Source organism: Lithobates pipiens, unplaced genomic scaffold (assembly GCF_037356315.1).
Source record: "Lithobates pipiens isolate NorthernLeopardFrog02 unplaced genomic scaffold, aLitPip1_a1.2 Scaffold_13, whole genome shotgun sequence".
Taxonomy (NCBI): Eukaryota; Metazoa; Chordata; class Amphibia; order Anura; family Ranidae; genus Lithobates; species Lithobates pipiens.
In genome coordinates, this window is record NW_027507718.1 from 535,991,753 (window position 1) to 536,005,069 (window position 13,317).

Genomic DNA, 13,317 nt, shown 5'->3' on the forward strand with positions numbered 1-13,317 from the left:
GGAATCGGGGTCTTCTGTATGTATGGAGTTGGGGTCTTCTGTGTGGAATCGGGGTCTTCTGTATGTATGGAGTTGGGGTCTTCTGTGTGGAATCGGGGTCTTCTGTATGTATGGAGTTGGGGTCTTCTGTGTGGAATCGGGGTCTTCTGTATGTATGGAGTTGGGGTCTTCTGTGTGGAGTCGGGGTCTTCTGTATGTGTGGAGTCGGCCCCCCTGTGTGGTGTCGGGGTCTTCTGTATGTGTGGAGTCGGGGTCTTCTGTATGTGTGGAGTCGGGGTCTTCTGTATGTATGGAGTCGGGGTCTTCTGTATGTATGGAGTCGGGGTCTTCTGTATGTATGGAGTCGGGGTCTTCTGTATGTATGGAGTCGGGGTCTTCTGTATGTATGGAGTCGGGGTCTTCTGTATGTATGGAGTCGGGGTCTTCTGTATGTATGGAGTCGGGGTCTTCTGTATGTATGGAGTCGGGGTCTTCTGTATGTATGGAGTCGGGGTCTTCTGTATGTATGGAGTCGGGGTCTTCTGTATGTATGGAGTCGGGGTCTTCTGTGTGGAGTCGGGGTCTTCTGTGTGGAGTCGGGGTCTTCTGTGTGGAGTCGGGGTCTTCTGTGTGGAGTCGGGGTCTTCTGTGTGGAGTCGGGGTCTTCTGTATGTATGGAGTTGGGGTCTTCTGTATGTATGGAGTTGGGGTCTTCTGTGTTGAGTCGGGGTCTTCTGTATGTGTGGAGTTGGGGTCTTCTGTGTGGAGTCGGGGTCTTCTGTATGTATGGAGTCGGGGTCTTCTGTATGTATGGAGTCGGGGTCTTCTGTGTGGAGTCGGGGTCTTCTGTGTGGAATCGGGGTCTTCTGTATGTATGGAGTCGGGGTCTTCTGTATGTATGGAGTCGGGGTCTTCTGTATGTATGGAGTTGGGGTCTTCTGTGTGGAATCGGGGTCTTCTGTATGTATGGAGTTGGGGTCTTCTGTGTGGAATCGGGGTCTTCTGTATGTATGGAGTTGGGGTCTTCTGTGTGGAGTCGGGGTCTTCTGTATGTGTGGAGTCGGCCCCCCTGTGTGGTGTCGGGGTCTTCTGTATGTGTGGAGTCGGGGTCTTCTGTATGTATGGAGTCGGGGTCTTCTGTATGTATGGAGTCGGGGTCTTCTGTGTGGAGTCGGGGTCTTCTGTATGTGTGGAGTCGGGGTCTTCTGTATGTGTGGAGTCGGGGTCTTCTGTATGTGTGGAGTCGGGGTCTTCTGTATGTGTGGAGTCGGGGTCTTCTGTATGTGTGGAGTCGGGGTCTTCTGTATGTGTGGAGTCGGGGTCTTCTGTATGTGTGGAGTCGGGGTCTTCTGTATGTATGGAGTCGGGGTCTTCTGTATGTATGGAGTCGGGGTCTTCTGTATGTATAGAGTCGGGGTCTTCTGTATGTGTGGAGTCGGGGTCTTCTGTATGTGTGGAGTCGGGGTCTTCTGTATGTGTGGAGTCGGGGTCTTCTGTATGTGTGGAGTCGGGGGTCTTCTGTATGTATGGAATCGGGGTCTTCTGTATGTATGGAGTTGGGGTCTTCTGTGTGGTGTCGGGGTCTTCTGTATGTGTGGAGTCGGCCCCCCTGTGTGGTGTCGGGGTCTTCTGTATGTGTGGAGTCGGGGTCTTCTGTATGTATGGAGTCGGGGTCTTCTGTATGTGTGGAGTCGGGGTCTTCTGTATGTGTGGAGTCGGGGGTCTTCTGTATGTATGGAATCGGGGTCTTCTGTATGTATGGAGTTGGGGTCCTCTGTGTGGAGTCGGGGTCTTCTGTATGTGTGGAGTCGGCCCCCCTGTGTGGTGTCGGGGTCTTCTGTATGTGTGGAGTCGGGGTCTTCTGTATGTGTGGAGTCGGGGTCTTCTGTATGTGTGGAGTCGGGGTCTTCTGTATGTGTGGAGTCGGGGTCTTCTGTATGTGTGGAGTCGGGGTCTTCTGTATGTATGGAGTCGGGGTCTTCTGTATGTATGGAGTCGGGGTCTTCTGTATGTATGGAGTCGGGGTCTTCTGTATGTGTGGAATCGGGGTCTTCTGTATGTATGGAGTCGGGGTCTTCTGTATGTATGGAGTCGGGGTCTTCTGTATGTATGGAGTCGGGGTCTTCTGTGTGGAATCGGGGTCTTCTGTATGTATGGAGTTGGGGTCTTCTGTGTGGAATCGGGGTCTTCTGTATGTATGGAGTTGGGGTCTTCTGTGTGGAGTCGGGGTCTTCTGTATGTGTGGAGTCGGCCCCCCTGTGTGGTGTCGGGGTCTTCTGTATGTGTGGAGTCGGGGTCTTCTGTATGTATGGAGTCGGGGTCTTCTGTATGTATGGAGTTGGGGTCTTCTGTGTGGAATCGCGGTCTTCTGTATGTATGGAGTTGGGGTCTTCTGTGTGGAGTCGGGGTCTTCTGTATGTGTGGAGTCGGCCCCCCTGTGTGGTGTCGGGGTCTTCTGTATGTGTGGAGTCGGGGTCTTCTGTATGTATGGAGTCGGGGTCTTCTGTATGTATGGAGTCGGGGTCTTCTGTATGTATGGAGTCGGGGTCTTCTGTATGTATGGAGTCGGGGTCTTCTGTATGTGTGGAGTCGGGGTCTTCTGTATGTGTGGAGTCGGGGTCTTCTGTATGTATGGAGTTGGGGTCTTCTGTGTGGAATCGGGGTCTTCTGTATGTATGGAGTTGGGGTCTTCTGTGTGGAGTCGGGGTCTTCTGTATGTATGGAGTCGGGGTCTTCTGTATGTATGGAGTCGGGGTCTTCTGTGTGGAATCGGGGTCTTCTGTATGTATGGAGTTGGGGTCTTCTGTGTGGAATCGGGGTCTTCTGTATGTATGGAGTTGGGGTCTTCTGTGTGGAGTCGGGGTCTTCTGTATGTGTGGAGTCGGGGTCTTCTGTATGTGTGGAGTCGGGGTCTTCTGTATGTATGGAGTCGGGGTCTTCTGTATGTATGGAGTCGGGGTCTTCTGTATGTATGGAGTCGGGGTCCTCTGTGTGGAGTCGGGGTCTTCTGTATGTGTGGAGTCGGCCCCCCTGTGTGGTGTCGGGGTCTTCTGTATGTGTGGAGTCGGGGTCTTCTGTATGTGTGGAGTCGGGGTCTTCTGTATGTGTGGAGTCGGGGTCTTCTGTATGTGTGGAGTCGGGGTCTTCTGTATGTGTGGAATCGGGGTCTTCTGTATGTATGGAGTCGGGGTCTTCTGTATGTATGGAGTCGGGGTCTTCTGTATGTATGGAGTCGGGGTCTTCTGTGTGGAATCGGGGTCTTCTGTATGTATGGAGTTGGGGTCTTCTGTGTGGAATCGGGGTCTTCTGTATGTATGGAGTTGGGGTCTTCTGTGTGGAGTCGGGGTCTTCTGTATGTGTGGAGTCGGCCCCCCTGTGTGGTGTCGGGGTCTTCTGTATGTGTGGAGTCGGGGTCTTCTGTATGTATGGAGTCGGGGTCTTCTGTATGTATGGAGTTGGGGTCTTCTGTGTGGAATCGCGGTCTTCTGTATGTATGGAGTTGGGGTCTTCTGTGTGGAGTCGGGGTCTTCTGTATGTGTGGAGTCGGCCCCCCTGTGTGGTGTCGGGGTCTTCTGTATGTGTGGAGTCGGGGTCTTCTGTATGTATGGAGTCGGGGTCTTCTGTATGTATGGAGTCGGGGTCTTCTGTGTGGAGTCGGGGTCTTCTGTATGTGTGGAGTCGGGGTCTTCTGTATGTATGGAGTTGGGGTCTTCTGTGTGGAATCGGGGTCTTCTGTATGTATGGAGTTGGGGTCTTCTGTATGTATGGAGTCGGGGTCTTCTGTATGTATGGAGTCGGGGTCTTCTGTATGTATGGAGTCGGGGTCTTCTGTGTGGAATCGGGGTCTTCTGTATGTATGGAGTTGGGGTCTTCTGTGTGGAATCGGGGTCTTCTGTATGTATGGAGTTGGGGTCTTCTGTGTGGAGTCGGGGTCTTCTGTATGTGTGGAGTCGGCCCCCCTGTGTGGTGTCGGGGTCTTCTGTATGTGTGGAGTCGGGGTCTTCTGTATGTATGGAGTCGGGGTCTTCTGTATGTATGGAGTCGGGGTCTTCTGTGTGGAGTCGGGGGTCTTCTGTATGTGTGGAGTCGGGGGTCTTCTGTATGTGTGGAGTCGGGGGTCTTCTGTATGTGTGGAGTCGGGGTCTTCTGTATGTGTGGAGTCGGGGTCTTCTGTATGTGTGGAGTCGGGGTCTTCTGTATGTGTGGAGTCGGGGTCTTCTGTATGTATGGAGTCGGGGTCTTCTGTGTGGAGTCGGGGTCTTCTGTATGTGTGGAGTCGGCCCCCCTGTGTGGAGTCGGGGTCTTCTGTATGTGTGGAGTCGGGGTCTTCTGTATGTATGGAGTCGGGGTCTTCTGTATGTATGGAGTCGGGGTCTTCTGTGTGGAATCGGGGTCTTCTGTATGTATGGAGTCGGGGTCTTCTGTATGTATGGAGTCGGGGTCTTCTGTATGTATGGAGTCGGGGTCTTCTGTGTGGAATCGGGGTCTTCTGTATGTATGGAGTCGGGGTCTTCTGTGTGGAATCGGGGTCTTCTGTATGTATGGAGTTGGGGTCTTCTGTGTGGAATCGGGGTCTTCTGTATGTATGGAGTTGGGGTCTTCTGTGTGGAGTCGGGGTCTTCTGTATGTGTGGAGTCGGCCCCCCTGTGTGGTGTCGGGGTCTTCTGTATGTGTGGAGTCGGGGTCTTCTGTATGTATGGAGTCGGGGTCTTCTGTATGTATGGAGTTGGGGTCTTCTGTGTGGAATCGCGGTCTTCTGTATGTATGGAGTTGGGGTCTTCTGTGTGGAGTCGGGGTCTTCTGTATGTGTGGAGTCGGCCCCCCTGTGTGGTGTCGGGGTCTTCTGTATGTGTGGAGTCGGGGTCTTCTGTATGTATGGAGTCGGGGTCTTCTGTATGTATGGAGTCGGGGTCTTCTGTATGTATGGAGTCGGGGTCTTCTGTATGTATGGAGTTGGGGTCTTCTGTGTGGAGTCGGCGTCTTCTGTATGTATGGAGTCGGGGTCTTCTGTGTGGAATCGGGGTCTTCTGTATGTATGGAGTTGGGGTCTTCTGTGTGGAGTCGGGGTCTTCTGTATGTATGGAGTTGGGGTCTTCTGTGTGGAGTCGGGGTCTTCTGTATGTATGGAGTCGGGGTCTTCTGTATGTGTGGAGTCGGGGTCTTCTGTATGTGTGGAGTCGGGGTCTTCTGTATGTGTGGAGTCGGGGTCTTCTGTGTGGAGTCGGGGTCTTCTGTATGTGTGGAGTCGGCCCCCCTGTGTGGAGTCGGGGTCTTCTGTGTGTATGGAGTTGGGGTCTTCTGTGTGGAGTCGGGGTCTTCTGTATGTGTGGAGTCGGCCCCCCTGTGTGGAGTCGGGGTCTTCTGTGTGTATGGAGTCTCGGTCTTCTGTATGTATGGAGTTGGGGTCTTCTGTGTGGAGTCGGGGTCTTCTGTGTGGAGTCGGGGTCTTCTGTGTGGAGTCGGGGTCTTCTGTATGTGTGGAGTCGGCCCCCCTGTGTGGAGTCGGGGTCTTCTGTGTGTATGGAGTCTCGGTCTTCTGTATGTATGGAGTTGGGGTCTTCTGTGTGGAGTCGGGGTCTTCTGTGTGGAGTCGGGGTCTTCTGTGTGGAGTCGGGGTCTTCTGTATGTGTGGAGTCGGCCCCCCTGTGTGGAGTCGGGGTCTTCTGTGTGGAGTCGGGGTCTTCTGTATGTGTGGAGTCGGCCCCCCTGTGTGGTGTCGGGGTACACAGACATTGTCCTTGCTCAGGAGCACTGGCCATCATATCCAGATATGGTTTGCAAAATTAAAAGGAAACCTATTTCGTCATTTTAAATGACTCGCTCCCGCCGGTGGCCCCTGACTCGCTCCCGCCGGTGGCCCCTGACTCGCTCCCGCCGGTGGCCCCTGACTCGCACCCGCCGGTGGCCCCTGACTCGCTCCCGCCGGTGGCCCCTGACTCGCTCCCGCCGGTGGCCCCTGACTCGCACCCGCCGGTGGCCCCTGACTCGCACCCGCCGGTGGCCCCTGACTCGCTCCCGCCGGTGGCCCCTGACTCGCTCCCGCCGGTGGCCCCTGACTCGCTCCCGCCGGTGGCCCCTGACTCGCTTCCGCCGGTGGCCCCTGACTCGCTTCCGCCGGTGGCCCCTGACTCGCTTCCGCCGGTGGCCCCTGACTCGCTCCCGCCGGTGGCCCCTGACTCGCTCCCGCCGGTGGCCCCTGACTCGCTCCCGCCGGTGGCCCCTGACTCGCTCCCGCCGGTGGCCCCTGACCCACCTCTATTTCTTGTCACTATTACATAACCGCCCCATCTATGGTCCATGACTCCGCCCCCGTGTCACATGCTGTGTTTTCCTCCATACAGATATCTTATGTGGTGGTGCCGCAAGACCTACGTAGAGAAGAAGGCTCCATTCATAGACATGTTCAACGCCACCCCCCTGCGCCAGATATACGGTGAGTCCCTCGGAGAGGGAGGAGGTGCTACCAACATATCCAACCTTTATATCTATGAAGATAAATGAAGTGCCGCTTTTCAGACTGCGGGAACGTGCTCGGAGCTTGTCTCATAGACTGTTGTAGACTGTCGTCCCGGATAGTCTGAGGTGGGGGTGGGGTTTGTTATGTATATTGATAAGTAGGTCTTTCCCATTGGTCTTCTGACCACTTCAACTTGTTACCAAATCATTGTGGGGTGTTATGTGTTTGATACACTGACTGTTTATAGAAGATTGTTGTTGGCTGTTCATTGGATTGGTGTTTGACGTTTTCATTGTCATACTAATATCCTCCAGAGGGGACTGTCCTCCTCTGGGGTATAAAGTATGTGTCCGTTTCAAAAAAACAGTCATTCCTTTGGATCTATCCCAACATCTTGTCTGTGTACAATGATTGGGGTAACAAGGGCTGGTATTGGCTCTCTGTCTGCTCAGAGCGGTTTGGAGGGCAGGAGGCACTGTTTGGAAGGAAGCACCTAATCAGGATGCCAATCGGTTCCGTCACGTTCGCTCCAGGAGGTCTCCTCGGCTTCTCGCTCCAGGAGGTCTCCTCGGCCTCTCGCTCCAGGAGGTCTCCTCGGCCTCTCGCTCCAGGAGGTCTCCTCGGCCTCTCGCTCCAGGAGGTCTCCTCGGCCTTTCTGCTCCAGGAGGTCTCCTCGGCCTTTCTGCTCCAGGAGGTCTCCTCGGCCTTTCTGCTCCAGGAGGTCTCCTCGGCCTCTCGCTCCAGGAGGTCTCCTCGGCCTCTCGCTCCAGGAGGTCTCCTCGGCCTCTCGCTCCAGGAGGTCTCCTCGGCCTTTCTGCTCCAGGAGGTCTCCTCGGCAACTCGCTCCAGGAGGTCTCCTCGGCCTCTCGCTCCAGGAGGTCTCCTCGGCCTTTCTGCTCCAGGAGGTCTCCTCGGCAACTCGCTCCAGGAGGTCTCCTCGGCCTCTCGCTCCAGGAGGTCTCCTCGGCCTTTCTGCTACAGGAGGTCTCCTCGGCCTTTCTGCTCCAGGAGGTCTCCTCGGCCTTTCTGCTCCAGGAGGTCTCCTCGGCCTTTCTGCTCCAGGAGGTCTCCTCGGCCTTTCTGCTCCAGGAGGTCTCCTCGGCCTTTCTGCTCCAGGAGGTCTCCTCGGCCTTTCTGCTCCAGGAGGTCTCCTCGGCCTTTCTGCTCCAGGAGGTCTCCTCGGCCTTTCTGCTCCAGGAGGTCTCCTCAGCAACTCGCTCCAGGAGATTATTATTATTATTATTATTATACACTATATAGCGCCAACAGTTTGCACAGCGCTTTACAATGTATAGGGTGGGACAACACAATTACAGTACAATTCAATACAAAAGGTACAGGGGGGGACCTGCTCGTAGGGCTTACATTCTAAAGCGAAATCATCATCAGCTCTTCGCTCCAGGAGGCCTGGTCAGCTCTTCACTCCAGGAGGCCTGGTCGTCGCGTCTGGCTCCAGGAGGCCTGGTCGTCGCGTCTGGCTCCAGGAGGCCTGGTCGTCGCGTCTGGCTCCAGGAGGCCTCGTCGTCGCGTCTGGCTCCAGGAGGCCTCGTCGTCGCGTCTGGCTCCAGGAGGCCTCGTCGCGTCTGGCTCCAGGAGGCCTCGTCGTCGCGTCTGGCTCCAGGAGGCCTCGTCGTCGCGTCTGGCTCCAGGAGGCCTCGTCGTCGCGTCTGGCTCCAGGAGGCCTCGCCGTCGCGCCTGGCTCCAGGAGGCCTCGCCGTCGCGCCTGGCTCCAGGAGGCCTCGCCGTCGCGCCTGGCTCCAGGAGGCCTCGCCGTCGCGTCTGGCTCCAGGAGGCCTCGCCGTCGCGTCTGGCTCCAGGAGGCCTCGCCGTCGCGTCTGGCTCCAGGAGGCCTCGTCGTCGCGTCTGGCTCCAGGAGGCCTCGCCGTCGCGCCTGGCTCCAGGAGGCCTCGCCGTCGCGCCTGGCTCCAGGAGGCCTCGCCGTCGCGCCTGGCTCCAGGAGGCCTCGCCGTCGCGTCTGGCTCCAGGAGGCCTCGCCGTCGCGTCTGGCTCCAGGAGGCCTCGCCGTCGCGTCTGGCTCCAGGAGGCCTCGCCGTCGCGTCTGGCTCCTAGAGGTCGCTTTACCTTTTTGCTGCAAGCAAGAATTTGAGGAGACTACCTGCAGCAAGAAGTCGAGGAGGCCTCCTGCGGTGCGAAGCCTTCTTGCAGTGAGAATGTGCGGGGATTTCCTGCATCTCCCCTTCCCTGAGGAGCTTACATTGGCTAACTGTAAAGAATCGGATCACATTCAAGACCCTCTGCCTCACCCACAAATGCGTGCATGGAGACGCTCCACAATAACTACTTGAGAGAATAAAACACTACATACCCAACCGCAGTCTTCCATCACCTAACAAAAACCTCCTCCTCGTGCCCAAATCCCGGTACAAATCAAAGGGTGATCGGAGATTTGCTATGGCTATGGAATGCTCTACCAACCAACATCCGCCTGGAAGAAAACCTCCAGGTCTTCAGGAAAAAAATCAAGACCTTCCTCTTCTAGAAGCTGGACAACAAAGCTCTTCATATCGATTCAGTTCGCGTTGTGCGCTATACAAATTCATTCATTCATTCATCATTCATTCATTGATTCGAAGGGAAAGAGACTGTGACAGTTCCAGTCCCATTGAGCATCTGTCCCACCTCCCTTTTTCTTTACTGAGATATCGGGCCCCCTGAACCAGCCAGGTTTATGTTTAGAACACTGGCATTGGACTGCGGGCCCAGTGTTTGGTTCTAGAATTTGGTGAAGGGGGGGAGGTTGTCCCTGCAGGTTCGGTGATCCTCCTGGCAAGGGAGCTTATAGCGCGGACATACTCCGTGGGAGCGCGGGGTCTGTATATTGGTGGTAGCGGTGGGGTTGTGCTTCCTTGCTGTGGATATATCCAAACCACCACCGGGATCTAACGCTCGCTATCGAATAAGAGAGGCGATTAACCACTTCCCGACCAGCGCACGGCGATGTACGTTTACAGAATGGCACGGGCAGGCATATTGGCGTACATGTACGTCCAATATTCGATGCCGCCCTGCCATCGCGCTGGTCGGGACCCCCCGTGAGTCCGGTCGCGGGACCCGCGGACTCGATCGCCGCGGGCATCCCAGCGATCGTCTCACGGAGCGGCCGAATGGAGGAAATGCTGTGTAAACAACATTTTTCCATTCTGCCTAGCAACTAGTGACGCTGATCTCTGCTCCATGTGATTGGAGCAGAGATCAGTGTACACTAAATGAAAGCCCAACCCCCCCCCACAGTTAGGAACACTTAACCCCTACACTGCCACCCCCTGGTTAACCCCTTCACTGCCAGTGTCATTTACACAGGAATCACTGCATTTATATAGCACTGATTGCTGTATAAATGACAATGGTCCCAAAAATGTGTCAAAAATGTCCGATGTGTCCCCCACAATGTCGCAGTCACAATAAAAATCGCTGATCGCCGCCATTACTAGTAAAAAAAAAAAATAATAAAAAATTATTAATAAAAATGCCATAAAACTATCCCCTATTTTGTAAACGCTATAACTTTTGCGCAAACCAATCAATAAACGCTTATTGCGATTTTTTTTTTTTTACCAAAAATATGTAGAAGAATACGTATCGGCCTAAACTGAGGGAAAAAATATTTTTTTATATATTTTTGGGGGATATTTATTATAACAAAAAGTAAAAAATAATGCGTTTTTTTCAAAATTGACGCTCTATTTTTGTTTATAGCGCAAAAAATAAAAACCGCAGAGGCGATCAAATACCACCAAAAGAAAGCTCTATTTGTGGGGAAAAAAAGGACGTCAATTTTGTTTGAGAGCCACGTCGCACGACCGCGCAATTGTCAGTTAAAGCAACGCAGTGCCGAATCGCAAAAAGTGGTCTGGTCTTTGACCAGCAAAATGGTCCGGTCTGCAAGTGGTTAAGAAGTGAATGGAACATCGCTACAACAAACTTTATCCTTCCTGCCCGGCCTAGAGCAGAATGATGGCCGGACGGTGGTTCTGTTATACTGACTGGGCGTCATATGACCTCCAGCAGGTCAACATGCCGGAGCGCCGCACCCGCGGAGTGGAAGTGCTGTGTATCAGTCTGAAACACTGCATCTCCGATTGTGGCATGGATCCCCTCTGATGAATGCTCCTTACCACGGGATCAGCTGTGACTAGCGATGAGCCCAACACCCCCCCCCCAACCCCCCCTGGTTCGGTTCGCACCAGAACTTTCAAACGGGCCAGAAATTCGTACGGACTTTAGAACCCCCATTGAAGTCTATGGGACTCGAACGTTCGATATAAAAAAGTGCATCCTGCCTGTGGCCAAATGTGGCTCTCCTCGCTGCCAGCGCCGTGATTGGCCAAGCATGCGGGGTCACAGTGCACGCTTGGCCAATCGTGAGCCAGCAAAGCACTGCGATGGCGCAGTACATTGTGGGCTGTGAGCGCCACACGAATATGGCGCGAACGGCCCACAGAGTTCTGCCTTTCGCTGAACGGGCGTTAGACTCGAAAGCCGAGCTCATCCCTAGCTGTGACCAATCACAGCTGATCATCGTTTGAACCAGGAAGTGCCGGTAAATGCCATTCTTCGGCTTGCGCTGCCAGGGAGAGCTAATTGGTGTCTCTCCTTGCCAGAGCGGGGGGGGGGTCTGTTCTGATAATCAGCACATTGATTATCAGCACAGCCCCATCAGATGTGCCACCACAGCTGCCAAAAAGGTGCCCATCAGATGCCAGTCAGTGCCCATATCCAGTGCTGGAGAAAACAACATTTTATAACCGAAACAAAGAAAAAAAAATTGGGTTTAGTAAAAAATTAAAAACCCCAGATGTGATCAAATACCGCCAAAACGTGGTGCAGTGGCAATTAGCCCTGTATGGCCCAGTACTAGCAGAAGCCACCCATCTACGAGTCGCAAAGCTGTGGCAGGGGCAATCCACACCACCCAGTGTCTTCAGGGAGGTGGCCAATAAAAAGAAGCTGCCATACACCGCCTTCAAAACCTTCTCCACCTTCCGAGGCGGATGGAGACATTGATGGTTTCTTACAGGATTTTGAGAGGCAGCGTCGCCTCCAGTGAATCGCGCCAACAGACCGGGCAACCAACCTGGTCAATAAATTGATGGGCTGAGCGGCTGAAGCGTACAGGGCAGTAGTCGATGAGGACTGTGTAAGACCCCTTTCACACTGGGGCGTTTTTCAGGCGTTTTTCATGTGCTTTAGCGTTAAAAAAAAAAAGAAAAAAAAAAGCGCCTGAAAGAAGCCACAACTGCAATCCCAATGTAAAAGCCCCGAGTGCTTTCACACTTAGGCGCTGCGCTGGCAGGGGGCGTCAAAAAAAAAAGTCCTGCAAGCAGCTTCTTTGCAGCGCTTTTGGAGCGGAGAATACAACGCTCCTAAAGCGCCCCTTTCCATTGAAATCAATGGGAAGCGCCTGTAAAACAACCGGAAAAACGCTATTGGCAGCAGCGTTTTGTGGGCGATTTTAACCCTTTATTTGGCCACTAGCAGGGGGTTAAAAGCGCCCCAATAACACTCGAAAAACGCTGGTAAAGCGCTGCTAGTTTAAGCGGCGCTTTATGAGCGTTTTTCGGGCACTGACATTGTGAAAGGGCTCTTAAAGCACTCGGGGCTTTCACATTGGGACTGCAGATGAGGCTTCTTTCAAGCGCTTTACTGGCGCTTTTTTTTAACGCTAAAGCGCCTGAAAAACACCCCAGTGTGAACGGGGTCTTAAATCTACGATCAAGTCAAAGAACAGATTCTGACCCGCTATTCTTTTACCCCGGAGTCTGAAAAGGGGATAAGGACTCTGGTTGGGGTCATTGTCTACAGCATGCCATGAGAAGTTGGGGTTCAGGGATGTCGGGTAACTAAGGTGGAGGAGGTGCTCCAGCTTATTCTTTTGGAACATTTCTTTCATCACGATCCCCAGGAGGTTTGTGACTGGGTGAGAGACGGGCGCCTGCTAACCCTGCAGAAGGCAACCGCCCTGGCAGAGGAATTCCTGGATGCCCGTAGAGGATCTGTGACGGCACCTAGCCCCGCAGCAGCCAGGCCGCCACACCGATGGGTTGTGGCTAGTTCACCACCTTCACGGCAACCAGGGGGAGCCACTCATCCCATGCCAGCAGCAGCAGAATCCTGTCGAATGGGGCCGAGATGCTACGGGTGTAATCAATTATGTATGCTGTAACCCTCATAATTCCACATCCTGGCACACCAGCGATCTGGGCCAGGGCTACAGCAAACTGTGTGCATCGGGAAGAAGACTTTAGGACAATAGACGGCATCATCGGCAGGTTGTACGGATTAATGGTCAAGTGGGCCAGGAATTGCAGGGCACGGGGAGCCACCCTTAATGCCGCATACACACAACCTGACTTCTTGGCAGATTAGGTCCGACGGTCTTCCCGACGGCCTTTCGGCAGATTTCCGATGGACTTTCCAAACGAACAGACTTGGCCACTGCCTTGCTAAAGAAGCTGAGGGTGAAGGTGATGGACTGGCCAAGCATGTCTCCAGACCTAAACCCTATTGATCATCTGTGGGACATCCTCAGACGGAAGGTGGAGGAGGGGAAGGTCTCCAACATCCACCAGCTCCGTGATGTCCTCATGGAGAAGGGGAAGAGGACTCCAGTGGTGACCTGTGAAGCTCTGGTGACCTCCATGTCCAAGAGGGTGAAGGCAGTGCTGGAAAATAATGGCGGCCACACAAAATATTCACACTTTGGGCCCAATTTGGAGATTTTCCCTTAGGGGTGTCCTGACTTTTGGTGCCAGCGGTTTAGACATTAATGGCTGTGTGTTGAGTTATTTTGAGGGGACAGGAAATTTACACTGTTATACAAGCTGTACACTCACTACTTTACATTGTAGACAAGTGTCATT

General features: G+C 54.0%; 1 protein-coding gene across 1 annotated transcript in view; it reads left to right on the forward strand.

Annotated features, from left to right (window-relative positions):
* GBA2 (glucosylceramidase beta 2) overlaps positions 1-13,317 on the forward strand; it is a gene marked incomplete in the record, with an annotated part of 106,283 nt that overhangs the window by 60,324 nt on the left and 32,642 nt on the right. The window contains 1 exon segment of the mRNA XM_077478229.1: positions 6,321-6,412. Within this exon segment, the coding sequence (XP_077334355.1) occupies positions 6,321-6,412 (92 nt within the window).